General features: G+C 29.6%; 5 protein-coding genes across 5 annotated transcripts; 1 reads left to right on the top strand and 4 right to left on the bottom strand.

Annotated features, from left to right (window-relative positions):
* Positions 1–685: 685 nt before the first annotated feature.
* LOC113874366 (cationic peroxidase 2-like) lies at positions 686–2,364 on the bottom strand. The gene is made up of 3 exons (XM_027512592.1): positions 1,873–2,364; positions 1,538–1,700; positions 686–1,242 (listed from the first exon to the last, which is right to left on the bottom strand). The coding sequence occupies exons 1-3, from the start codon at positions 2,278–2,280 to the stop codon at positions 827–829; spliced, it is 987 nt and encodes a 328-aa protein (XP_027368393.1). The 5' UTR covers positions 2,281–2,364; the 3' UTR covers positions 686–826.
* A 2,827-nt stretch (positions 2,365–5,191) lies between these two features.
* Positions 5,192–7,122, bottom strand: LOC113862704 (cationic peroxidase 2-like). Its single transcript, XM_027495840.1, has 3 exons — positions 6,600–7,122; positions 6,086–6,248; positions 5,192–5,805 (listed from the first exon to the last, which is right to left on the bottom strand). Exons 1-3 carry the CDS (start codon positions 6,993–6,995, stop codon positions 5,390–5,392), a joined length of 975 nt encoding a protein of 324 aa, XP_027351641.1. The 5' UTR covers positions 6,996–7,122; the 3' UTR covers positions 5,192–5,389.
* A 4,838-nt stretch (positions 7,123–11,960) lies between these two features.
* Positions 11,961–13,344, bottom strand: LOC113850261 (cationic peroxidase 2-like). The gene is made up of 3 exons (XM_027480724.1): positions 12,925–13,344; positions 12,587–12,749; positions 11,961–12,360 (listed from the first exon to the last, which is right to left on the bottom strand). The coding sequence occupies exons 1-3, from the start codon at positions 13,342–13,344 to the stop codon at positions 11,969–11,971; spliced, it is 975 nt and encodes a 324-aa protein (XP_027336525.1). The 3' UTR covers positions 11,961–11,968.
* A 2,906-nt stretch (positions 13,345–16,250) lies between these two features.
* Positions 16,251–18,303, bottom strand: LOC113862712 (cationic peroxidase 2-like). The gene is made up of 3 exons (XM_027495852.1): positions 17,881–18,303; positions 17,585–17,747; positions 16,251–16,787 (listed from the first exon to the last, which is right to left on the bottom strand). The coding sequence occupies exons 1-3, from the start codon at positions 18,286–18,288 to the stop codon at positions 16,396–16,398; spliced, it is 963 nt and encodes a 320-aa protein (XP_027351653.1). The 5' UTR covers positions 18,289–18,303; the 3' UTR covers positions 16,251–16,395.
* A 4,144-nt stretch (positions 18,304–22,447) lies between these two features.
* LOC113852028 (probable inactive receptor kinase At2g26730) lies at positions 22,448–24,657 on the top strand. The gene is made up of 2 exons (XM_027482289.1): positions 22,448–23,156; positions 23,990–24,657. Exons 1-2 carry the CDS (start codon positions 22,448–22,450, stop codon positions 24,655–24,657), a joined length of 1,377 nt encoding a protein of 458 aa, XP_027338090.1.
* The last annotated feature ends 181 nt before the right edge of the window (positions 24,658–24,838 follow it).

The following is a 24,838-nucleotide window of genomic DNA, read 5'->3' on the forward strand; positions in this document are numbered from 1 at the left end:
CAAGTAACTAATGTGAATTTTTTAAATATATAAAAATTTTCAAAGTTGAAACTATTATCTTAGTGGCAAAGAGAGTATAATACGTGATTATCTCACTCGTAAGAATGCAGAATTTACTTAACTATACATTAGTGGATTATAATACTGAAAGAAAAGCATTTGTTTTTCATAATTATATAACTATTTTTTTACTTATCTTATAAAACAACTGTGTTTGTATAGTTATTTGTTAAGTTATTTTTATTATTTTATTCAAATAGTAAAATAAGAGATATATGGCATCGCTTATAATAAAAATAAAATAAAATAAAGTTGTCCAGTGTTAAACGCCAATAAAAATAGAGTTGAAGATATGAAACTAGGATAAGGGTTGAATGCCTACAAATATTTTAATTACAATATTCCAATCTTCTGCCGCACCCTCATACTACAATTGACCCACATGCATGCTTTACTATCATCATGGACAGTTATACCAATGGTCTAGCAGTAACATTGTAGATGCTTCAAGCGTGTCATTCATTGTTATGAACTTTTGGCAGTAATTAATTAAGCTAGGAAAGAGTCTAATATGGCTTCTATGTTGGAATCATCTTCATTTTGTAACCATTATAATATATAGAAAGAAAAATAAATAAATTCTGTCACATTTCTTGGAACTCTTACATTTAAAAAATATTTCTCTCAATACAAAAAATTTAAGTAAAAGAATATAATCGGACTACAAATACATATCATACACTTCAGGGACTTATGCCAAAAATAAAAAAATAAAAAAAAAATTAAATTAAAACCACTTCAAATGCTATGCATTTGGTTTGATTAGTTAGTTAATAACAGAACATATCTTGCGAATTTCGCCATTAGTGCCGGTCTTCAACCCAATGTTGCTCATCTTCACCATTGACCTTCCAAATTCCAAGTTGAATGTCAAGCCAGGTAAGCCTCTTACACCCAAATATCTCTGTACAAAGGCCTTTGTGGAAGCATCACTCCACAGAGCTTGATCAGACTGTAGAATTCCACGACCGTTCTTCAAATTAGAAAAGAAAGATGTGTCAAATTTGTTTTCACTTCCGGTATCTAACGCAACACGGTTTGAAGCTCCACCACTTTGCGGGCAGAGTGATTGTAGTTGTGGAAGAAATGAAGCGTCGATGGAGGGATCAGCACCATTTGCAGTGAAATTATATAGTCTGTTACTGAAGAATCGGCATGCTGTAGTACCAATGCTATGTCCACCTATATTCATCAAAATTTCAACTAAATTAAACGTTTCTCTTCATTTGTTTTTTAACGCAAAAAACAAGAAAGTATTGCACCCCACTTCAATTTGTTGCTATATTGATTTTCTTTATTTTTTTAATACTTTTCATTCATCAATCAAAATCGTGACACAGTGCTACGATTACTGTGTCACCAAACTACAACTTGAAACTCTAATAACAATCGATTAAGGTAAAATGAGCAAACGTTGTTTTGGTAGAGATTCTAATGATGATGAATTAAATTGAGGTGTGTAAACTCTTATAATTACCAACAAGGGTGACGAGGTCTTGAGTGTTGAGACCTAATGCTGCGAACTTTTGTTTCTGCAAGTCAACGGAGTCAAAAGGACCAGGCAAGTCGTTGACATCTGAAGCACGTGACACGCGCCCATCTCTTCGTCCAGTAGGCACTTGCCAATTCACTCCACCACTCTGAAATGCAGCCAACATTTTATAAATTATTGAAATTCTCTTGCTTAGTAGATACTTTATATTTATTATTATTTATTAGAACTTTATGGAACATGTAAATAATATGAATCGAATATAACTGATATAAGACAATACATGTTGGTCAAATGATGGATGTAGTTTAGTTAATTACCACAACAACGGAATCACGTGCAGCAAGGGTAAGGATATCAGCACAAGACACGACACCAGGGCACGCTGCCTCGAGCTGTGTCTTTGCATCATCAATAACCTCGTATCCCTTTAGACCAAGATTTGCAGGTGCTGTTCTTTCAGTGCCAGCACCAGCAATGAGCACAGAAGCGTCACAACCTTGCACAAAGCAATCGTGGAAGTGCATCCTAAGCAACCCAGCAGCTAAAGTAGGATCAGACTTAACGTGGGATTGAACTGTGGACTTGACAATGGACTCAGCGCGAGGACATGAAGTGGAATAGAACCCCACACGCGTCCCTTGGCCATGCACGGCGTTCACAACAGCCAAAGCAAGAAAAATAAATTTTAGCAAGATGAAGCTATTGTTATTGAAAGCATCCTCCATTTTGTAAATTTATGAGAACGAGATGCAACGCAAGCTTAATATATGAAATAGTTTATTTGGGCGATAGCAATTGGAGAGTGTGATTCTGTGAATAGAATATTTGAGGTGATGGTATCTATATAGGTGGAAGAAGGGGGGGGGGGGGTGTTCAAAAGTCAAAATTGGGAGACTTATGAGTAAGCAAAGCCGGCTGGTACGAAGGGCGTGTGTGCATGCAAAAGGATAGAATAAACAAGTATTCAGATCAAAGGATATATATTGTAGGGTCGATGGTGGGGACATATTTGCATGGTTTGCAGTGCATATATGTAGAACTGAGCAACACGTGAAGGAACTAAGAGGAGTTTTTTTTTTTTTTTTTTTTTGTTAAGGGAAGAGCGCGTTCACTTTTCTTATTGTGTTGACCATATAAAGGTAGGCTCATTGGAATCTTTGTAAAGAGTGGGCATCACTGCCTCTGCATTGCACTTGACTTGGACTTTTAGTTGCCTTGGCGGGTGCACAAGACTCCATGCTGAGTTGTCTCTTTTCCCTTTTCTGAGAATATAGTATCAATGATTTCAAATGTGTCTCCACTTAACATGCTAAGCAAAGGATCAACAAGGATATTGCTGAAAATTAAAATAATTAATAATTATTTTTCTAAAATAATGAATATTTTAGAACAAACCAAAACATTCAAAATGACATATAATATGACACAATGAAAATTTTAATAAATATTTTTATAAAATATATAAAAATATTATAACTTTTTTATAATTTATTTTATGAATAAATTATACATATTAACATAAAATTTTAGTGTTAACTCCTTTCATGTTTAAATAAATATAAAAAAGATTATTTTGACAATTTATTTATAGTCGTATGATTAAATTTTATTACTCATATTAAAAAAGTACTAAATTTTCATGAGAGGACCTCACATATGATGGTACAAAATTTTTTCGAAACATGGAGTTTGAAGCTTTTATACTATTATAGATTGTAACGTTTAAAAAAGTGGAAAAATAAAACTTATTTTAGATTTTAAAATTTTAAAAATGAAAATATGATTTACTTTAATTTTAAAATTTATATTATTTTACTTTTCAGAAAATTAAAAGTACATTAATTATAATATTTAAATTATTATGTCAACTTAACCCTCAAATGATTTCTTAATAATATTCTTTTATTTCAAATGATATTTCAAAAATATCAAGGTGGATATTATAAATAGGTAGCAATAATTTAATTAGTGGTAACATTAATTAACTTATATATTTCTTATTTATAAGTAGCAAAACTGACCGAGGAAGAATTGAAATATTTTTTCAAATAATTATTTATTTTAATTTATATTATTTACATATTTATCTTGAGGTAAAAAAATTAGAAAATTTACAATAGTATTGAAAAAGTAATCGCCGGAAAATTAATATGAAACGTATAAAATTTTTCTTAGAATATAACTTTGAATGTGTGTGTATATATCATAGATTATAAATTGGTTTAAGTAAAAAAAAATAAAAATGTCCAGGCAATAAATACAACAATAATATTTTAACCTTGTCAAGTTAATTTGTTGCAAAAGTCAACATCTTCATGTTTTTGGCCTTTTCACTCGTTTTCAGAATAGCCATCTACGAATGGGATTTAGCAATGCATTCACATGCGCACACATGACATGGTCTTTGATAGAAACCTCAAAGCAATTGTCTTTTTTTCATTCTTTATTTTCGTTTCGAATTTATTCTAAGCATCAACCAGATAAGGGGCTTAACAACTTGTATTTATTGTGCAACAATGAAAGCATCAAATACGTCTCTATTTATTAGTTATAATTAACGCAAATGTTGATTGACAAAACTGCCAAAAGAAAAGCTCTATATGGACCAGTGTTGTGCACTACTATTCAGTAGCTTTTCCACATCATACATATAACAGCTTTCGTTTTATTGGAGACAAATTCAACGGGAGAAGCGCTACTATAGTTATGGCTTGTCAACTTCTAAACAGCACTTCAATAATATACACCAATGATTACATGCAGCTCAGTAAACTAGCCAAACTATAGAAGAATATAGCAGGGTAAAAAGGTAATTATATATATAATAAGCCTTGCAAACATGTTTCGTCCATTTAGATAATGATATTAAAGTTTCAACCTAGCGAAGATTGTTTTCACATTATTTGATCAGCAATTTTGAATGAGATTTATTAGTTTTCCCTATAATCATTCTCACCCCACATTTGTTGAACTTCGGAATATACAAAATGTTAAGACTCGATCGTACTTAATTAGCCTCCAATGCATTAGTCAATATTTTAAATCTATGAAATTGTCAATCACAATATCAAAATTAATGTATATAAGCCATTGCTAACGTTACATACATAGGAAGTTGGCACCTATGTAGTAGAGAACGTTAGATCCATTGTATGTAATTTTTGTAACCATGTGAATGAATAATGTGTATACTATAAGATGGTTTTTGAACGGAGGAAAAGGGAGAAAAATAATGCTATTTCGACCAATAACATTTTTTATCTCTTAATTATATTATTTATCCTATTCTTTACATTTTTTTAATCTCATTTCTTAACTGTATAAAAATCATCTTAAAAATTTATGTTGAAATCATTACTCAAGGAAAAAAAGTGTAGTTTTATTTTAAAAATAGTTTGTTTAGTTTGACAATTTAGAGGAGGAAAATATTCGAACCTTTTCAATCCAATGAAATGTTTTTAATTTGAGCACTTAAATTAAATATAATGACTTCATTTATCTATCATAACATTATAATAGTAAGTTAATTTATTTTTCTTTTCTTTTTTAAAAAATTAAATAAGATGTATCTTCTTCTCTTTTAACCAAACAATACATTACAATATATATTTAAAAAAAAAGACGTCATATATGATTGCCCAAAACAAGAAAAAGAATATTTATTCCCTGAAAATTTCCGTAACTTTTACACTTTCAAAATATTTCGTTAGAACAAAGAAAAAGAAAAATCAAAGCACAACTGCATATCATACACTTCAGCGGCAAATTATGCCAACAGAAACAAAGAAACCCACTTTCAATTTAGGCCATTATTTGCTTTAACTGGCTACTTATTTAGTTAACAGCGGAACATATCTTGCGAATTTCACCATCAGCACCCGTCTTAACACCAATGTTGCTCATCTTCACCATAGACTTTCCAAATTCCACGTTGAATGTTAATCCAAGCAAGCCTCTTAAGCCCAAGTACCTTTGTACAAAGGTCTTAGTAGAAGCATCACTCCAAAGCGCTTGATCAGACTGCAGAATTCCACGACCATTCTTCAAATTAGTAAAGTAAGATGTATCAAATTTGCTTTGACTACCGGTATCTAGTGCAACTCGGTTCGTAGCGCCACTGTTTTGCGGGCAAAGTGCTCTTAGTTGGGGAAGAAATGAAGGGTCCACGGAAGAGTCGGGACCATTTGCAGTGAAGTTGTACAATCTGTTACTGAAGAATTGGCATGCTGTTGTACCAATGGTATGTGCACCTATACATTCATCAAAACGAATCCGTGTGAAAAAGATGTTCTCTAAACAGTGTGCAAGAAATTGTAATAAAAAGTTATGTGAAAAGGTCAACATTATATTATGTTAACGTGTTGTTATTATTTAATTTACTTTTGCAACTACTTAATTAATTACATATAGAAATGAGCTGTCACAAAACAACCTGGATACTATAATACATGTGACCGCGTGACTATGATTTGAGATTCTAATGATGATTAATTAAATTGGAGTGTGTAAATTTATATATGTAATTATTACCAACAAGAGTGACAAGGTCTTGAGTGTTAAGGCCCTTGTCTGCGAACTTTTGTTCTTGGACATCAACAGAGTCAAAAGGGGCAGGCAAGTTATTCACATCTGAAGCCTGTGACACGCGGCCATCTCTACGACCAGTTGGCACTTGCCAACTCAGTCCTCCACTCTGCCATGCAAAATTGCCAAATTTTAATCATAAATTCATAACATGCAAATATTTATTTTCAACTCAAATTTTGATTTGGTTCAACTAAGTAATAAAGATCTCTTTCCACCTTGCTAACAAAGATATATACTTAAAAAAAAGTACTTGTAACAAAATTCATTTTTTAAAATGGTTAAACCATTTCTGTCATAAATTAATTAACCTTTTAAAAGATATTTTAATTTTTTAACAAATAGGCCAACCATAAAAAAATTGTGTTAAAAAGATAGACTGTGTTATTAAAAAATATTTAATATATTAATTGTACTAAATAAATTCAAACATGGACAAATTGATCAGTTAAATAATTACCAAAACAACGGAATCACGAGCAGCAAGGGCAACAATGTCAGCACAAGACACAACACCAGGGCACGCTGCCTCGAGCTTTGTCTTCGCATCATCAATAACCTCATAGCCTCTTAAGCCAAGGTTTGCAAGTGCTGTTCTTTCAGTGCCATCACCAGAAATGAGCACAGAACCGTCACAGCCTTGCACAAAGCAGTCATGGAAGTGCATCCTAAGCAACCCAGGAGCCAAAGTAGGATCAGACTTAACGTGGGATTGAACTGTGGACCTAACAATGGACTCAGCTCGAGGACACGTAGTGGAATAGAATCCTACACGCGTCCCTTGGCCATGCACAACGTTTTCAAATGCCAAAGCAAACAACACAAACACTAGCATGCATAAACGACGTGCCTCCATTTTTAGTACTTATACGAGAAAAGAGTAGTAAATTAATGCACCACCCTGAATGAAGTGAAACTGAAACTGAAGCTTATATGAAATATTTGCTGTTTAAGCAACTGAATGAGAGAGTGTATGATTTGGTGGAATACAATGGCATGGGTGAGGGCATTTTATAGTTAGTTTTGGTCAAAATTTAGAGAATGAGTAAGCAAAGCCGGCTGGTACGTACAAACTACAAGTGGGTATGTGCAAAAATCGAAAAGTGCTGAAATGATGAAGAAGCACGAAACTGGGCTCGCGGTTTTTGTCTTGTAAACAACGAAAATGCAAATGATTCCGCGTGAGGGTTTAGGGAAGAGTGTATTTTGTCAAAGGGTGTTTACTTTTTCTTCTTCTGTGGCCACCACCACTTGCAATGAGAGGAATCTTTCTTTGGCATTGGCTTTATCCACTATTGCGCTTGGCTTGTCTCGTTCGTTAGCGACGATGATGGATGCTGCCACGAACAGTGCCAAAGAACATCTCCACGTTGAGTGTTTCTTTCTTCTTCTTCTTTTTCTTTCTTTTTTTATATTTATTTTGGCTGCGATTCTGCACTCGAGTCACGTTTCACATTTAAGTTGTAATATTTATATATTTTTAATTTTTTTATTAGATACTTATCTTCGTAGAACGTGTCAATTTCATGGATCCAGTGACATCCAGCTTGCCTCTTTTTCTTAATTTTCTTATAATATGTGTTTAACTTTGTATATAAGAAGAACGAATTTATCGAAGATGACCCAACACTTTTCGTTTTGGACGGAGTTGAAATTATCATATAAGACTTTAATTTATTTTTAATAGAATTAAAGCTAATAGAATCATAAATATTATGTTTGAATAGATAAATAAATAAAAACTAAGAAAGTTGGAAGTCTAAATATAAATTCAATTTTATTGTTTGAATGTAAGATGTATATTTTAAATTTATCGATTCAAATAATTAAAAAAATTGACTTTTTAACGATTTTGGTTTGATTAATGTCGTGCAAGGCAACGAAGTTTTGAGAAGTAAACTTTTTTTTTTCAACCCTCAATTTAAGTGCTTTCAAACATTCTATATAAATATAACATAATTGAATTATAATTTAATTTATACACGTTTATCGTGTACAAATATAGCTGGTGCATGTATGAAGAAATTATGTTAAAAAATTTATACTATATTTTTATATAAAGTATCTGATTTAAGCACTCAAATTAAGTGTTAAAATAGCATTATTTCTTAAATAAGGCCAGTATAACTTTTGGAAACCAAAATCTAATATAAATAATTAATCGTCGTTAAATATATTTGTAATAGAGTATTTAAATGTTTTAAATATAACACTATAAATTTTATTTTGCAATAATAATTTGAAAATTAAAAAAATTATTTATAGTGTAAGTTTCTTATAATGTTTGTGAATCTGACAAACTAAAAGAAAATTAACACAATAATATTTTTTAAGCAAAAATTAATTTGAATATATATTTCAAAAGTACCCTTTCAGTAATGTAATTGCATTACAATTATGAAGGAATATTTTTTTCTCATTTAAAGATGACTTAGTCTTACTCAATTTGACGAGAGAGTATTTTTGCTTAATTATATTTGATAATATTTTTAAAATTATTTTGCTATGACTTAAATATATTTTTACTCTTTAAATTTAAAAAAAAATTAGTCTCTTCAAATATTTTTTAAAAATTTTATTCTATAATTTTTCATAAATTTTATTTTTAGTCTATATTTTTAATTTGGTCTACTATGTATTATTAAATATCAGATTTTAATTGAATCACAAAGCCTAAAATAAAAAGTATTTTTAAAATGAATAAAAATAAAAAAAATCATTAAAATATAAGAACTAAAAACATATTTAAATTCTCTTTTATTTATTAAGTCAAACAATTTTTCTTATATTAAATATTCTATTTACTTTTTATTCATGTTTTTCAATTTTTTTAAATGCTATTACTTAAATTTATTTAGTCTTAAATTAAATTAAAAAATACACAATGTCAAATTATAGAAGCATATTTAAAAAATTAAAATTATTATAATTTTAATCAACATCAATTTAATTTTAATTTTAAAATTTTATCACTGTAGCAAATTAATAGATTTTGATAATCCAAACATTATTTCGGTAATTTATCCTAAAATTTTATTTATTTCCAAAATTTTATAACTTTTCCTTTAAATATTTGAATATCATCATTAAATTTAATTTCTCTAGCTATGTGTTTAATTAAAAGAAGAGAAGAAAATGAAGAGGAATTTTAACAAATGACAAGAAAGAAAGAGGAATGAAGAAGAATTTTAACAAATGACAAGAAAGAAAGGGAAAGAAAATATCTCCTCATTTAATTCAGGAGAAGAGAAAGAAAGTAAATAAAATATTATTTGACCCTTGTAAATAGATAAAATGATAATTAAAATAAGATTTTAAGAAAATTTGGCAGACATAGTCTAAAGGTTATGATTTACTTACCTGCTTATCTAAATTTCTCTAATATTTGAGGCAAATTTACTGACTAAAAATTAATAGTATAAAATTTTTATAATTTTTAAGAGTTCAAGACAAATAAGAATTAAATAAAAACAATTTAAATATGTGTAGAGATGTTTTATAATATCATTTAACAATGAATTATTTCATCAGTAATTTTTATAACACTTCAATATAAAATTTATGTTTATAATTAATATATTATTTTTTAGACTTATTTATGATTTTTTTTAAGAAATAACAGAAAATGTAAAAGAGAAAGCTCTTATAGAGTTCTTAATTAAAATTAAAAAAAATTATAACCTTTTCTAAATCATATATTCACCAGTGAAAAAAAGACATTTCATATCAATTAAAAAAGATTTTTTACGTCAGTTGCACATCTAATGTAGATACAAGTAGAAAGTTTAGGACTTTCTACGTCGGTTGTTAAGAATCAAGGTAAAAAGTGTCACTTTCTATATCAATTTTTTATAATAACTGATGTAAAAATATTATTTATATTCATCTTCGTCAATGACATCAATGTTTCTCTTCTCTGACAGTTTTAACATTCACGTTAATATTATCAATATATTTTTTTAGGATTTAAAATAGTCTTTAAGTTAAATTAAAATCCATAAATATTAGTGTTTATCATATTTATTATGTTCGTCATGTTCGCATGTTTATCGTGTTTATCTTTGTTTGAATCTGAAACATAAAGCACATGCAATATTTATCAAATCGTTTAATGAGAAAGAAGCAGTAAAAAGTGAAATAACAATATATGAAAGAAACTAAAACTATTAATATATTTGGAAAACTATTGCATGTTCATTGTCCACCTAAATAACAAAACAGAAGTTTCAAAAACTTAAGAAAAATTTGTATTCGAGTCTCTAATTTATGCTATTTTACTGGCACATATTTCAAAATTTTTAATTTGAATTGATTTTATATTGATTCTTAGAAACAACCGATGTAAAAAATATATTTTACATCAGTTGTTTATTGAACCGATGTAAGAAGTTCTGTAATTTTAAAAAGTTTAAAAGACTATAACTTTTCATACAAAACTTTGATTTTTACAAATTATATATATGTTTTTGGAAAATGATGAAACAAAAAATCAAAAAAATAGTAAAAAATTAGAAAAAGGAGAAAAAATTGAAATTTTGGAAAGCGGGTGGTCCGAACCCCCTCCGAGCGTTTGAATTGGACAAATCTCGAAAAGTTATATGAAATAAACATATAATTTATACAAATTGGAGTTCTATTCTAAAAGTTATGTCCATTTAAAGTTTACAACTATGAACGCAAAAAATTACAGAATTACACAATATTTTATACATGTTTATTAAAACAGCCGATGTAGAAAAGTTTTTAAAAAATACCATCTCATTTTTTTCTACATTGATTATTTTTAAAACCGATATAGAAATTACTTTTTACATTGGTTTTTTTTATAATCAATTTAAAATCCTATTATAGAAAAAAAAAATTTACTAGTATTTTTAAGTTATTTTAAATTTACAGTTTTTTCTTTACTTTACTCCCTCTCCCTTATTATTTAAAATTCTTTATTTTCTCTTTAAACTTTCAAATAGAACTTTAAAAATAAAATATATTTATACTTTTTTAACCTTTCAAAAAAATTTATTCCTTTCTAATGAAAAAGTTAACCCACTTAAAAATAAAATTATAGGTAGAGAATTTCTTTTTTGAAACTTCTTATGATTGTATAATATTAGTAATTTAAAATAATTTGTTTATATATATATATATATATATATATATATAACATTTTTAAAATTTTATGATTATTTTAAATTCAAATAATTTAAAATAATTAAAATTTCTAAAATTAAGAAAAAATAAATTAATATTAAATGGAAAAAGTTAAAAGGAAAAAGTCACAATTTTTAGAATCATTTTTATTTAAAATAAAGACTCACACTTAATATATAAAAATAATTAAATCAATCAACAAATGGTTATTTTAAATTTTAAATAATAAATATTTAATTCTATCTAAATAAAATTTAAAATTCAAATATTGTTTGTGAAAGAAAATATGTAATGTAAATAAAAAATCAGATGACAAGTTCCAAGAAAAAGTTTAAAAAATGTCTTAAAATTTTAACAACTAACTAATAAAAAAATCATACAAATTTTTTTTTGTCAAAATTAGACTAATTTATCTAAAAAATTATAATTTCTAATATTATTTTATTTATTATTATATTAATTGAATCATCATACACTGCCTCTTTAGTTAATTTTAAATTTGTTTATTTTTGTAGTGTTACTTTAGCATAGCTTTCTACAAATAAAATATTTTCATAAATTTTAGGTGGCAACATTTAATAGATAGGATAGGTAGCAATGGAGGATAGGATAGAAGACTTCAATCCATGAGTGTCAACATGTATCTTTCTTACAAGCTATTTGTATTGTATTGTAGTAAAACTAATTAACAGCAGAACAAGTCTTGCGAATTTCACCGTTAACACCGGTTTTGACAGCAATATTGGCCATCTTCACCATAGACTTACCAAATTTGAGTTTGAAGAGAGCTGTGGATGAGTATTTCTTGACAATCTTCCGCGTCGATGCATCGCTCCAAAGCAACTGATCAGAACGGAGAACTCCTCGCCCTTTCTTAAGGTGAGCGAAGTATGACGTGTCAAATCTTAATTGGCTGCCTGTGTCTAGTGCCACTCGCCTCGTCGGTTCATTTTGTGGGCAAATTTGCCGCAAAAATGGAATAAAAGAAGGATCGATGGAAGGATCGGTGCCATTTGAGTTGTATATTCTGTCTGCCAAGAATTTGCAAGCAGTTGTACCCATCGTGTGCCCACCTTTTATTTATATATAAGATTATCTTGTAATTTTATATGTAAACCAATACTCGCAAATACAAGTATGCTTTAAACTACAATGGAAGTTAATTGCATTCAAAAATAAATTATTTTCTGTGCAATAAAAATGATTGTTGATGACAGGGGATTCAACTAAACCCTGCACTTTTTAAGGAACAAAAATATAATTTGACCTTTTATAAGTAAACTAAAAGTGTACACTTACCAGCAAGAATGACAAGGTCTCGAATGTTAAGACCAAGAACTGAAAACTTGTGCTTCAGAATTGCAACGGTATCATTAGGAGAGGGCAAAGAACCAGTTTCCGATCCAATTGAAACCCTTCCATCTCTACGTCCAGTGCGCACTCCCCAACCGTATCCACCACTCTGCATCCATAACCCCACAAATTACGCAATGCTAAAAAGTTGGAATCAATCACCTTTAAAACATTTGGTAATTCAAAAAACTTTATCAGATGAAGATTATCAATGCATTGTTATTATAATTTAAATAAAAAAATTAATTTAAATTATAAACAAAACAAATTAATTAACTAGTTACCAGAACAACGGCATCACGAGCAGCAAGGGCAAGGATATCAGCACAAGATACAACACCAGGGCACGCAGCCTCGAGTTGTGTCTTTGCATCATCAATAACATCGAAGCCTCTCAAATTAACGTTTGGAGGTGCTCTTCTCTCAGTATCGTGGCCATCAATGAGAACGGAAGCGTCACAACCTCTCACAAAGCAATCATGGAAATGCAACCTGAGCAACCCAGCAGCAAGAGTTGGGTCAGACTTAACGTAGGATTCAACTGTGGATTTAACAATGCACTCCGCTCGAAAACATGAGTGTGAATAGAATCCCACACGTGTGCCATGTCCATTCACCGTGTTTACAACAGCCAGAGCTAACACTAGAAGGAAGCTTTTGTTCCACAAATTACCACCCTCCATTTTATAAGGAATAATATGCATAGATAGCTTTTCTTATATATGCTGCGTATTAGACTATAGAGTGAAGTGCAGGTTTTGTGAAAGACTTATTTTCACTTAAATTCTAGAACATAAAATAGGTGTAGGTATTTATAGAGGCTAATTTCGTGTCTTTTATGTCATTGGGAGAATGAGTAAGCAAAGCATGACCGTTTCCTCATGCTTTTATTTTCACCAAGGTCTTCCAATATAAATTGTGTTGCGGAGTGATTTAATTCAAGTAGGCTTAATTTCTTTTGCCTATTATTCATTCTTTTTGGTTAATAAATTTATCAGTTAACTTTCCTTATCATTATAAATTATGAAAATGGAAGAACTGTTAACTTTTAACGTACGTGTTTAAATTTAGTTTCTGTGGCTACAGTTAATTAGATATTCGCAATTAATTCATCTTAGTGTTTGACCCCTTCCAGCTTTAATTCGTTTAATCAATCGCTGTGGTTATCATCCCATTTCATGATGAGCTTGACTTCTGACCTTAATAAGGTGTTACTGTGACTGGATAAAACTTTTAATCTTCCATAGCTATACACCTTTAAGTAAGTTACTGTGATCTACTAGTTTGACAGATATATTAGCTATATATTCACTCATCTATGACTACAATTTCAACTTACCTTCTATATTTACTCATTTTGTGACTGAAGTTGACCTGCCCTCATTCTTTAACTTGAGCTTGTATCCCTTCTTGTTGAGTCCCTTCATTATTATTATTTTTATCTCTCGTGTCTTGAGTTACTGGGTTTCCTCAGTCAGTCCACTTTTTTTATTCTCCAATTAAACTTTTAATCAGTTTTTTGTTTTGTTTTTTTAATAAGGCTTCAGATTTTGAGTCATAATTCCGTTTTTGGCCGTTAAATTTAAAAAAAAAAACCTAAACTAAAAGCGAAGCGAAGTGCAATCTTTACTTTCCGCTGCCTCTGTAGTTACGACCACTCCATAGTCATAGAGCACCTAGCTAGTATTCGTCTTGCAGAGGCCGTCCGGGGACCACAATTGCAAGATTAAGATCCCCATGGTTTTCATCACCACCGTAATTGAGATCTCAACCGCCGTTTGCAAATTTGACATTATTTAAGGTTTTGAAGGTCAAAATCACTTGCTTGGTTGTTAAAATGGTTTGCTGTTTTATGGTGAATATAGATTCTCACGAATGGCATCATTTTCGGACAAGAGACATTGAGTGGAGATAAGTTGTTGGAATTAATTATGGCTAGGTCATCTTGAACATAGATCAGTGCTAGATTAGAATAGTTATGTAATCCATTGTTAGGCTTGGCTCATGTAAAATAGTAATTTTTAAATCTGACTCATCTGGGGGACATTTTTATGCTCTTTCAAATAAATAAATCATATTTTCTATTGATAAAAAAAATTAATATTCTCACAGTAAATTCTTATAATTTTAGGGAGAGATAGAAAGAGAAAAGAGAAAAATAATAAGACAATGAAACAAAAAAAAAAGTTATAAAAAGTTATTATCCGTGTATTATTAATCAAATAAAAAATTTAAGAGTTTCATAGTAGGTCTTGACAAAACCATCTCTCACAAGCGAAGATGAACTCAGTTTCCATAGATAAGCAAAGCGAGCCATTCACACATTGTTGAAGAAGTCTCCACCCACCCATCAATGTTTAGCTTGCCAACGACCAAGTCGTTCTGTCTCTAATACATATACATCAGATATATAAAAATGTCAATAGAAAGATCAATCAATGTAGTTAATCACAAGTTATTTATTTATGTTGGCATAGAAAGCACACGTACCCATAATGAAAGGAGAAAAATTGAACTTCCTTAAATTATCGTTTTTTGACGAAAGGCTTTCTTGAATTTTCTGTATATTATATACGTGTAATTTGTTCCGCGCGAGGGTCCCTCGGGTGCAATACACTTTGCTGTTGCTTCCTGTCTCCCACACTTCAATCTTTATGGGTCTGTTCAGAATGAAATTTATCGTGATAAAACTCTGTTTATTCGTTAACAATTTGTAAAACTGACTCATCAACTTTATTAAATTGAGTGTTAATTATTCATGAAAAATTGCGTTTAATATGCTTTTCGCATAATGACCAGTTAATGATCCAAAAGTGTACCAAGTTAATGAAAAAGGTTCTTTACTTTTCAAAGTAGATTGAATCGTAATTAAGATTTATAGTTGGTTAGAGAACTTAAGAGTGATTTGCCATCAATTGTGCGTTTTCTGCTACAGAAATATCAAAATTTAAGATTGCTTCATGATTTGAAAGATACGTAGGAGATCGGACTTCTGTTTGGTTTACTCTTGTATGGTTTACATATTTTCGTACAAATAATATCATCTTTATGAATGCTTTGTTCATATCTCTTAAAAGGGTGTGGTATGGAAAGAAGAGGAGAGAAATAGGAAAGATGAGTATGATTATGAGCTACCTGCCAGATTAAGGTTGATATGTATGATTCAACATTATCACTCCCCTGCACCAGTAGTGTGACAACATATGGTGTTATTACTTTTTCGTCTACGACATGATATAGAGAGAAAAATATATATAGAAAGAAATATAATAAAATATAAATATTCAGTTTAAGTGTTTAAATCAGTGAATCAACTAACAGTTTGAAACAGGTAAAACTGTCTTTCTTTCTTTCACGTATACCATGACCGTTTATTTTAATTTCTTTTTCGTTTAAAAGTGATTAAAAGCAGTGTTGCTTGGAAGCCCTAATTTAATAAAATTTAATATTTATATAAATCAAGTCATTACAAACAAATTTGTTAAATTTGACATATTACATATATCAATTAATGTCTCTGTGTAAAATGTAAAGCACAAACATTTTAACAATATTTTAAAAAATTATCCTTTATTTCTTATATAACCAATAACCATAGTTATACACTTGAAGATAAAGTATTTCGTGAGCTTTATATTTATTTTCTATAGGAAGAAGGCACATAAATGTTTATATTATCACCTCCAAACATATAGATTATCTAAACGCCACATGGAAAGATGAGTATTATTATGAGCTACATGATTATTAATTAACTAATTAACAGCAGAACATTTCTTGCGAATTTCTCCATCAGCACCTGTCTTCACAGCAATGTTGCCCATCTTCACCATAGACTTGCCAAATTCGATGTTGAAGGGACCCGTGGCTAAGAATTTCAGAACAAAGTTTCTCGTAGAAGCATCGGTCCAAAGCACTTCATCAGAACGGAGAATTCCACGACCTCTCTTAAGGTTAGCGAAGTAAGATGTGTCGAATTTGAATTGGCTTGCGGTGTCGAGTGCAACTCGCTTCGTTGGTTGGTTTTGTGGGCAAATTTGTCGCAAAAATGGAAGAAAAGAAGGATCAATTGAAGGATCAGTGCCATTTGAGTTGTATATTCTGTCTGCGAAGAATTGGCATGCAGTGGTACCTATCGTATGCCCACCTATAAATATAATCATTAATTACAATATCTTAAGTTGTGGAGAATATGCAGCCTCCTATAATACTGAAGATTGATTTGCACCTGACCTGCAGTCCCTTTACAAGAAAGCGATTTTGTACCTGTTTTGGATTGTTCATTTATTTTAAAATAGGAATTTTCGCAGTTTCTGGAGATAGTTATTAAACAAATTGTTTTATTATGGGTTAATTTTAAGTATTTAGAAATAATAAATATTTGTTCATAGGTATTTTTTAATAAAAATTAATTTTATTATTTAAATATTAAAAATTAATATTATACATGATATTATATTTTTATTTATTTTTATACATGCATTTAAAAATATACTTTAAATTTAATTAAAGAAATTTTTTCGTTTGTTCATAAAATATTTTTCACAAAAGTTAGCTTTTTTAATTAATACTCAAAACCTCGCACCAGTAGTTTAAAATAACACAAATTAAAGAATACAATTGATATCTTTATTTAAATCAAAATTATTGTTAACTTGTTAATATAATATTTACTATTATTTCTTTCTCATTTATTAAAAATTAGGTAAAAATTAGGGCATAATTAAAAATTAATGACTAATATTTTTTTAAAGTATTAAATATATATATAGATAAATGAAAAAAAATCTAAATAAACAAAAAATAAAAATAAACAAATGATAATTATAATAATATTTAAATTTTATTAATCCATATTTTTAAAACATTAGTTAAAAATAAAAAGTATATGTTAAAATATATTAAAGAGTTAAAAAAAAAGGGTTATTGAAAAGATATACCTACCAACAAGAAGGACGAGATCCTGGGTGTTAAGACCCTTATCAGAAAACTTTTGCTTCTGCACTGCAATGCTATCATTAGGAGCAGGCAAAGTATTCGTTTCTGTTCCAATTGAAATCCTTCCATCTTTGCGTCCAGTGGGCACTTCCCAACTCTTTCCACCACTCTGCATGCATGCAACCAAATAATTAACTCATCAAATTCATGCCTTTCGGGAATCATTTTAATTATAATAAAAGTTATTATTAGCATTAATTTTGATTAGTTTCATTGGTTTAATATAATATAATATAAATTACCAGAACAACGGAATCACGAGCAGCAAGGGCAAGAATATCAGCACAGGACACAACACCAGGGCACGCAGCCTCGAGCTTTGCCTTTGCATCATCAATTACTTGGAAGCCTCTCAAATTACGGTTTGGCCCCGCTGATCTCTCGGTATCAGAGCCAGCAATGAGGACAGAAGCGTCACAACCTCTAATGAAGCAATCATGGAAGTGCATCCTAAGTAGCCCAGCAGCAAAAGTAGGGTTAGACCTGACGTAGGATTCAACGGTGGACCTAACAATGGACTCAGCACGAGGACATGAACTCCAATAGAACCCTACACGTGTGCCTTGGCCGTGCCCCACTGTGCTTACAACAGCCAGAGAAAGCAGAAGAAACTCTAGAAGGAAGTTTTTGTAAGATAAATCACCCTCCATTTTATATACTAATGAATATAGTGTATAGTATATATTGATTGAAGTGCAAGTTTGGTGAAAAAGTAGGTTTAGTTTAGTAGGGAAAGGGGAGGGTGCGAGTGAGAATGTGAAGAGTGTATGTATTTATAGCAGTTTCATGCTTTTTTGGATCATTATTGGGAGAGAAGAGAACGAGTAAGCAAAGCCGGCTGCTACAGAAATTGCCATGCGTGCCTGCATAGTGTAATGCACACTGCATAATGCATAATTCATATGCATCCATGAATTCAAGAGTATGAATAGCATCGATATTAGAGGCTAGGATTAGGATAGTAGCACTTGGATTACTAACGAGTCTTTCAAATATTTAATTAATATTTTTCTTTTCCGTCCTGAGTTCATAAAATTAGTTTTATTTACAATAATAAATCATATAAATTTTATCAAAATAAATATTTTAATTCATAAATTGTTTGATTTTTAGTTCTCAAACTTGTCATGAAATTGATTTACAATACAAAAATACATTAAATATAGTGTATGAAAGGAAAAAAATAAGTTTAAAGTTTTAAAGGACTACCTCCTCTTTTACATAAAAAATATAAATAAAAAATCATTTATATATAATATTTTTTCTTATAATATAATTCTTCTTCATTCTAAATATTAGTTTTTAAAAACATCATTAAAATCTGAATAGTCGACATAGGCATACTTATAATTGTGTACTACAATTTAAGATCTTGAATATTATATATCTTTTTTTAAAATCCTTTTAATACTATCGTTAGATGGGCTCGAATGATTTAATAAATTTACTCGTGCTGAGTAATACATATTACATTAAAAAAAAAGTTATATGACTATTCAATAATTTTTTTTATATAATTATTTAGAAATTTAAAATCACATTAATTATGAATTTAGATATTATACTCTTATTTTACTTAATAACTTACTGCTATGTTATTGAGAATAAATAAAAGTAAAATAAAAAATTGATAAAAAGATTTAAAAATCTTTTTCCAAAGAAAAAAAATAGTTATATTCCGTAATATATATGTTACTAACTTAAGTGGAATATATAATCTATAACTATCACTAAAGTTATTTCCTTACAACGTCATATGCTATTTTCCTATATTTTTCAATATTTAAAATTCATTACTTTATTTTATTTTCCTTAGGTTTTCATTTATCTTATTTATACGTTACTTGATTTTTTATATTATAATTTTTTAACTTATTGTTATAATAAATATTAAAAAATTTTAAAGAAAATAATATTAAAATACAATAATATTTTATATAAAAATAAAATTAATTATTATATATATTAAATAAATATATAAACATTAGTATATACTCAATATCATAAGAAAATTATTTTATTTGGTAATATTTCATTATTAAAAAAATTATTCAATTTAAATTTTAAAATATATGAAATAAAATAAAATAAAAACTTCACCTTTAATCTCTTCTATTTTTTATGTGAGATTAAAATTATAAAAAAAAACATTAAATTTGATAATTACTAAACAGTAATATGAATTTCAAAGATATGAAAATTGCTTTTTGGAGACAAGAAAATATAATTTATTTTTTATTCATTATTCATTATTATTATATAAGTGATTACTATAATAGGAAAAAAATCGCATGCACAAATAAATTTATAAATTAAAATTTTTTAATCATTTAAAGAATTATAATTAATATTAATTAGTCTTCTTAATATTTATAATATAAGTATATTTCTAAAATTATTTTATATATATAAAGACTCAAACTCAAAACTTTACTTAAAATATATAGAGCCGCTTTTCACTTAAACTAATTTCTATTAGTAATTTTACTTTAATTTATAACTTAATAATATAGCCTATTTCATTTAAGAGATTCAATATCATAAACTTTTCAACACTTAAATTAATATATAATATGGTTTGTTTTCATAGTTTTACATTCTTAAAATTATTTATTTAGTAAAAATATGTAGTATAAAATAAATAGAATTATTTAATTATATTATTAATATATATATATATATATATATTTAAAAAAATAAATAACATTAAAATAAAAGATCACTTGTATTTTCATAGAACATGTGCATTGTATAAATCCGAAATCGATCGATCTAGTAGTATGTTACTTCTCTTTCAATTAATTTCTTCTGGTTTGAATATTTCCTTTCTTGTATTGTAACATATTCTAGATTGGCTGCCTCTCATAAATCCTTACCAACTGCCACCAAAAGTATTAATTAAGATGACAATAACAAAATACTAGTTTCTAAGTACTGTCAACTGTCAATTATATAAGTTTGCAATCATGAGAAACAAAACCCACATATTATGACATTAAAAATATATCTATTTACATCACAAATTCAAAAGTAAATCTTCGCTTCAAATTTGGGTATATTTCCTCTCTCTCCCTTTTTCTTTCTCACTTTGACCCCTTCATCTGATTGACATGAGTCTTGAGCTACCATTGTAGTAAATCTACGCCATGGAATGAAACCCTTCACATCCAAACGCCCCTGCCCCACATGGTCTTAACACTAGATTTGGGTAATTGCTTCTTCTTTTTTAGAATGGGTATGGTAAGTTTTCATGTGCAAGATGAGAGTAACACTTCTCATAAACGAAAGAAGATACAAATTTAATTTGAAACTGGCAATTTTTGGTAGGGAAAACGGAAAAATGAATTTGCAATCTTAAAACTGGTGTTGAGAGAGAAATCATGAGATTAGAAGTTGAAATTATGACCTTTCGGAAAATTAAAAATTAATTAGAATGAGAGATTAGCTAATAGGATTAAAAAAAAAGTAAGCCTTTACTTCATGAAAAATTCGAGGAGTAAACTTTTGACTAAAATAATACAAAAAAAAGCAGCTAAAATAGCCTAAATAATATAATAGCATTGATTGTTTTTAAAAAAATTACTAGTAATTTATATTTACAATAGGTTTTGCAAGAAAGCCCAACATATGATCCATTAAATTGTATAAAATAATATTTATATAACATTGATGGTTAATGTATATTCAGGGTAAAGTACATTTACTTTTTTGTAGCTTCATATTTGTTCAACTTATTTTTTATCATTAAATTCTTCTAAAATTTATAATAAAGTAAATAGTGTGATAATTACAATATTAATCATATAGATAACAAAACTAACATTATAATTAAATCAAGTAAAAGTAAAGTAATCAAGGAAGGTATTTAACAAGGTACTGGTCGAAACCAATCACACTTTTCCACTGTATTAATTAAAACGAATATCCGATTTGGTATCAGAGAAGATTGTTAATGTGACTCGTTAGTCGGTGACCCCTTTTTGTTTGATCTCATCTAAAAATTTAATAAAATTTGTGAAATTTTTATAACGACATATTTGGGACAATTAATCTAAAAGTCTAATCGAAAATAATAAGACGTATTCAACGTGGAAACTAATCATGCTTCCCTGCTTCACTCGCTTTTTGCTTTGCTTGATAGTTGGTAATACCGTTTCGCTAGGATTATTATTTACCTAAATAATAAACATAATAAAATAACATTTAAGAAGGTTACTTGTCTTCATAAAAGAAAATTAAAAAAAAAAAATCACTTTAATATTTATATGATTAATTGATATTAAACTAAAAATACTATCCATTTGAAACATAGTAAATTATACACTTAATTAACTTTATGGACTTTTAAGAACACAATTTTTCAAGAGACTTTGACAGCTATCATGTGTACCAATTGTGTGCAGTTGTAAGATGTTGATACAACCAACACGCAGTTCACTCATTGCCTCACACTACGACAACGTTGGCCGTCCATGACTTCTGAGAATGAAATACAAGAATCATCCACCTTTTTTTCAAGGCTATACACAACATTACAATTTACTTGACAGGTCCAAGGTTTTATAAACTTCATATGTACACATCATCACTTGGTTTGAGCTGGCTGGAAACATTTAAAACTATATATAATCTGAATCTTAGTATTCTCAGGAGAATATGAATAAGTAGATGCCCTTGTTGTCTGCAACTAGTAATTTTTTACGTGCATTGGAGTAATGTGTCTGTGATTTCATCGAGCAGTTCAATCCATTTTCGCTTGTAAAATCTTGATGCCATAACTGCAACACTGATTTCAATCTCAAATGCATGATGGGGTTTCCCCTCTTTGCTCTTCAGCACATTACTTTCTTGGTCCTTGCTATTCTGACCACACTTGCTGTAGCTCAGGGAGACCCTATAAGCAAAACCAGCTCAGATTCTTCTATCCTACTACCCTTAAATGGCACTGACAACGATGAAGTCCAAAATAAACCTTCAGATAAAAAGAACGGTTCCAATAATATTTCATTAATTTTCAATGTGGTTCTTCTGCTTGCAATTATATTACTGTTGATACTTTACTTCAACACAGCCAGAAAGCTAAATAAAATTGGGAAGGGGCAGGTTCCAACGGTCCTAGAAAAAGACAATGATGTGGAGATCAGCGTTGACAAGAAGATAGAGATAGGAGAGGGGACAATAATGATGACAGTAGAAGAGAGAAAGGAACTCATATTCTTTAATGATAAACCAAAATTTAAAATGGCAGAACTTCTTAGAGCTTCTGCTGAGTCACTGGGTCATGGAATCATGGGGAATAGTTATAAGGCCATGCTGAATGATGGATCAACTATTGTTGTAAAACGGCTAAGGGACCTGAAGCCTCTCACTAAGGAGGAATTTGCAAAGATATTGCATCTGATTGCTGATCTGAAGCACCCCAATTTGTTACCTTTGCTTGCTTACTACCATTCCAAAGATGAGAAACTGATGCTCTATAAATATGCAGAGAATGGAAATCTTTTCTCCCGACTTCATGGTAATTTGCATCAACTTGCTTCTTTATTTAAAATTTTTTGTTGTGTACATTTGTGAAATTTAATAAAAATAATATCTGCAAAAAGCGGTAAACAGACACTGAATACAACAACATAGTCAGCATTAGAAACATTTCACACAATAGAATTTTCCTTCGGACAGCAGCCATTATCCAACAGTTCTAATCATTATCCCTTTTTTCAGAAGAAAAAGGGTCAAGGTAAAGGATCTAGAAATTGAGTGATGTGTGCAGAAATGTTTTCTAACTCTGTTCCTCGTTTTGGTCAAAATAAAAAAATATATATATATAATCGTTATCCCTTTTGACAAATATTTATAATGGTTTTAGTTCTAGAAATTAATCCAATCAAATGTTTGACGTGTAGATAAAAAAAAATGACAAAGTTAGAAACAATAGCTGAAAAATTGTTGACGATCAAAACTTAGGAGAGATTGATTTCAATGCACAGATCATATGCCACATCAAATTTTACAAAAACTCCAATTCACATGATTTATTTTTCAAGTTTAATTTCTAGTAAAAACTAAACGTGAAGAAACATTAAGTATACAAAGCCATGCATGTTTCCAAAATTTTGATAACTTTCAGCAGCTAAAAATTTAGTAAAACCATCTTAAATCCATAGACTTACCACCAGGCTTCGTTTATTTTATTTTATGTTATTTCAGTCTTCATATATTTTTGAAAGAGCAAAAAGCTAATAAAAATAGTTCTTGTATAAATAAAAATTGTTTGATTATAATGCTTTGGCAACAAAAATATGCATGACCTTACATATCTTAATCTTGTGCCCTCAAAAATGGACATTTCAGATGGTAGAGGTGGAAACCGGCTTCCATTCAGTTGGAGCTCAAGGTTATCAGTGGCACGAGGCGTGGCTCGAGCATTGGAGTACCTGCACCTAAACAACAGGTTCCAAAACATTGTCCCACATGGGAACTTGAAGTCTTCAAATGTACTATTCGATGAAAACGATGCAGTTGTTGTATCTGACTTTAGTCTTGCTTCATTAATAGCACAACCAATTGCAGCTCAGCATATGGTTGTTTACAAGTCACCTGAATATGGGTATGCAAGAAAGGTGACAATTCAATCCGATATATGGAGCTATGGATCCCTTCTAATTGAACTTGTAACTGGAAAAGTATCAGTGTGCTCAGCTCCATCAGGGACCAATGGCGTGGATCTCTGCAGTTGGGTTCACAGAGCTGTGAGAGAAGAATGGACAGCTGAGATCTTTGATAAAGAAATTTCTGGCCAAAAGAGTGCTCTTCCCGGGATGCTAAGGTTGCTGCAGATAGCAATGCGTTGCATTGAGAGGTTCCCAGAAAATCGTCCTGAGATGAGAGAGGTGGTGAGAGAAGTGGAGAAAATACATGCCCCAATGATCTCTGAAGATGAAGATGATGTATCTGGGGATAGGTCTCTAACAGATGATTCCCTTTCAACCAGTACTTCCTTTGTTGCAGATGAAAGATAGATAGATCATTTAGTGCTTGCACCTCATCCAGTACACATTGTTCTTTTTGTTTTAACATGAAGGAAGTAGAGTGTTCCAAAATAAGTCACCATTTTTATGTACGTTTCTTTCTCTCTCAAAATGAATTCATAAACCTACTTATTTTATTTATTTTTTGCTAAACTTCTTAAACCTACTTTTA

Source organism: Abrus precatorius, unplaced genomic scaffold (assembly GCF_003935025.1).
Source record: "Abrus precatorius isolate BTA unplaced genomic scaffold, Abrus_2018 Scaffold10, whole genome shotgun sequence".
Lineage (NCBI taxonomy): Eukaryota > Viridiplantae > Streptophyta > Magnoliopsida > Fabales > Fabaceae > Abrus > Abrus precatorius.

Coding starts and splice junctions, on each gene's coding strand:
- LOC113852028 (XM_027482289.1), top strand. CDS start 22,448: ATGGGGTTTCCCCTCTTTGCTCTTCAGCACATTACTTTCTTGGTCCTT. Junction 23,157..23,989: donor TCTTTTCTCCCGACTTCATG/GTAATTTGCATC, acceptor TGGACATTTCAG/ATGGTAGAGGTGGAAACCGG.
- LOC113850261 (XM_027480724.1), bottom strand. CDS start 13,344: ATGCATATTATTCCTTATAAAATGGAGGGTGGTAATTTGTGGAACAAA. Junction 12,750..12,924: donor CTCGTGATGCCGTTGTTCTG/GTAACTAGTTAA, acceptor TTATGGATGCAG/AGTGGTGGATACGGTTGGGG. Junction 12,361..12,586: donor AGACCTTGTCATTCTTGCTG/GTAAGTGTACAC, acceptor TATAAATAAAAG/GTGGGCACACGATGGGTACA.
- LOC113874366 (XM_027512592.1), bottom strand. CDS start 2,280: ATGGAGGATGCTTTCAATAACAATAGCTTCATCTTGCTAAAATTTATT. Junction 1,701..1,872: donor CACGTGATTCCGTTGTTGTG/GTAATTAACTAA, acceptor GCTGCATTTCAG/AGTGGTGGAGTGAATTGGCA. Junction 1,243..1,537: donor AGACCTCGTCACCCTTGTTG/GTAATTATAAGA, acceptor TGATGAATATAG/GTGGACATAGCATTGGTACT.
- LOC113862704 (XM_027495840.1), bottom strand. CDS start 6,995: ATGGAGGCACGTCGTTTATGCATGCTAGTGTTTGTGTTGTTTGCTTTG. Junction 6,249..6,599: donor CTCGTGATTCCGTTGTTTTG/GTAATTATTTAA, acceptor TTTGCATGGCAG/AGTGGAGGACTGAGTTGGCA. Junction 5,806..6,085: donor AGACCTTGTCACTCTTGTTG/GTAATAATTACA, acceptor ATGAATGTATAG/GTGCACATACCATTGGTACA.
- LOC113862712 (XM_027495852.1), bottom strand. CDS start 18,288: ATGGAGGGTGATTTATCTTACAAAAACTTCCTTCTAGAGTTTCTTCTG. Junction 17,748..17,880: donor CTCGTGATTCCGTTGTTCTG/GTAATTTATATT, acceptor GCATGCATGCAG/AGTGGTGGAAAGAGTTGGGA. Junction 16,788..17,584: donor GGATCTCGTCCTTCTTGTTG/GTAGGTATATCT, acceptor TTATATTTATAG/GTGGGCATACGATAGGTACC.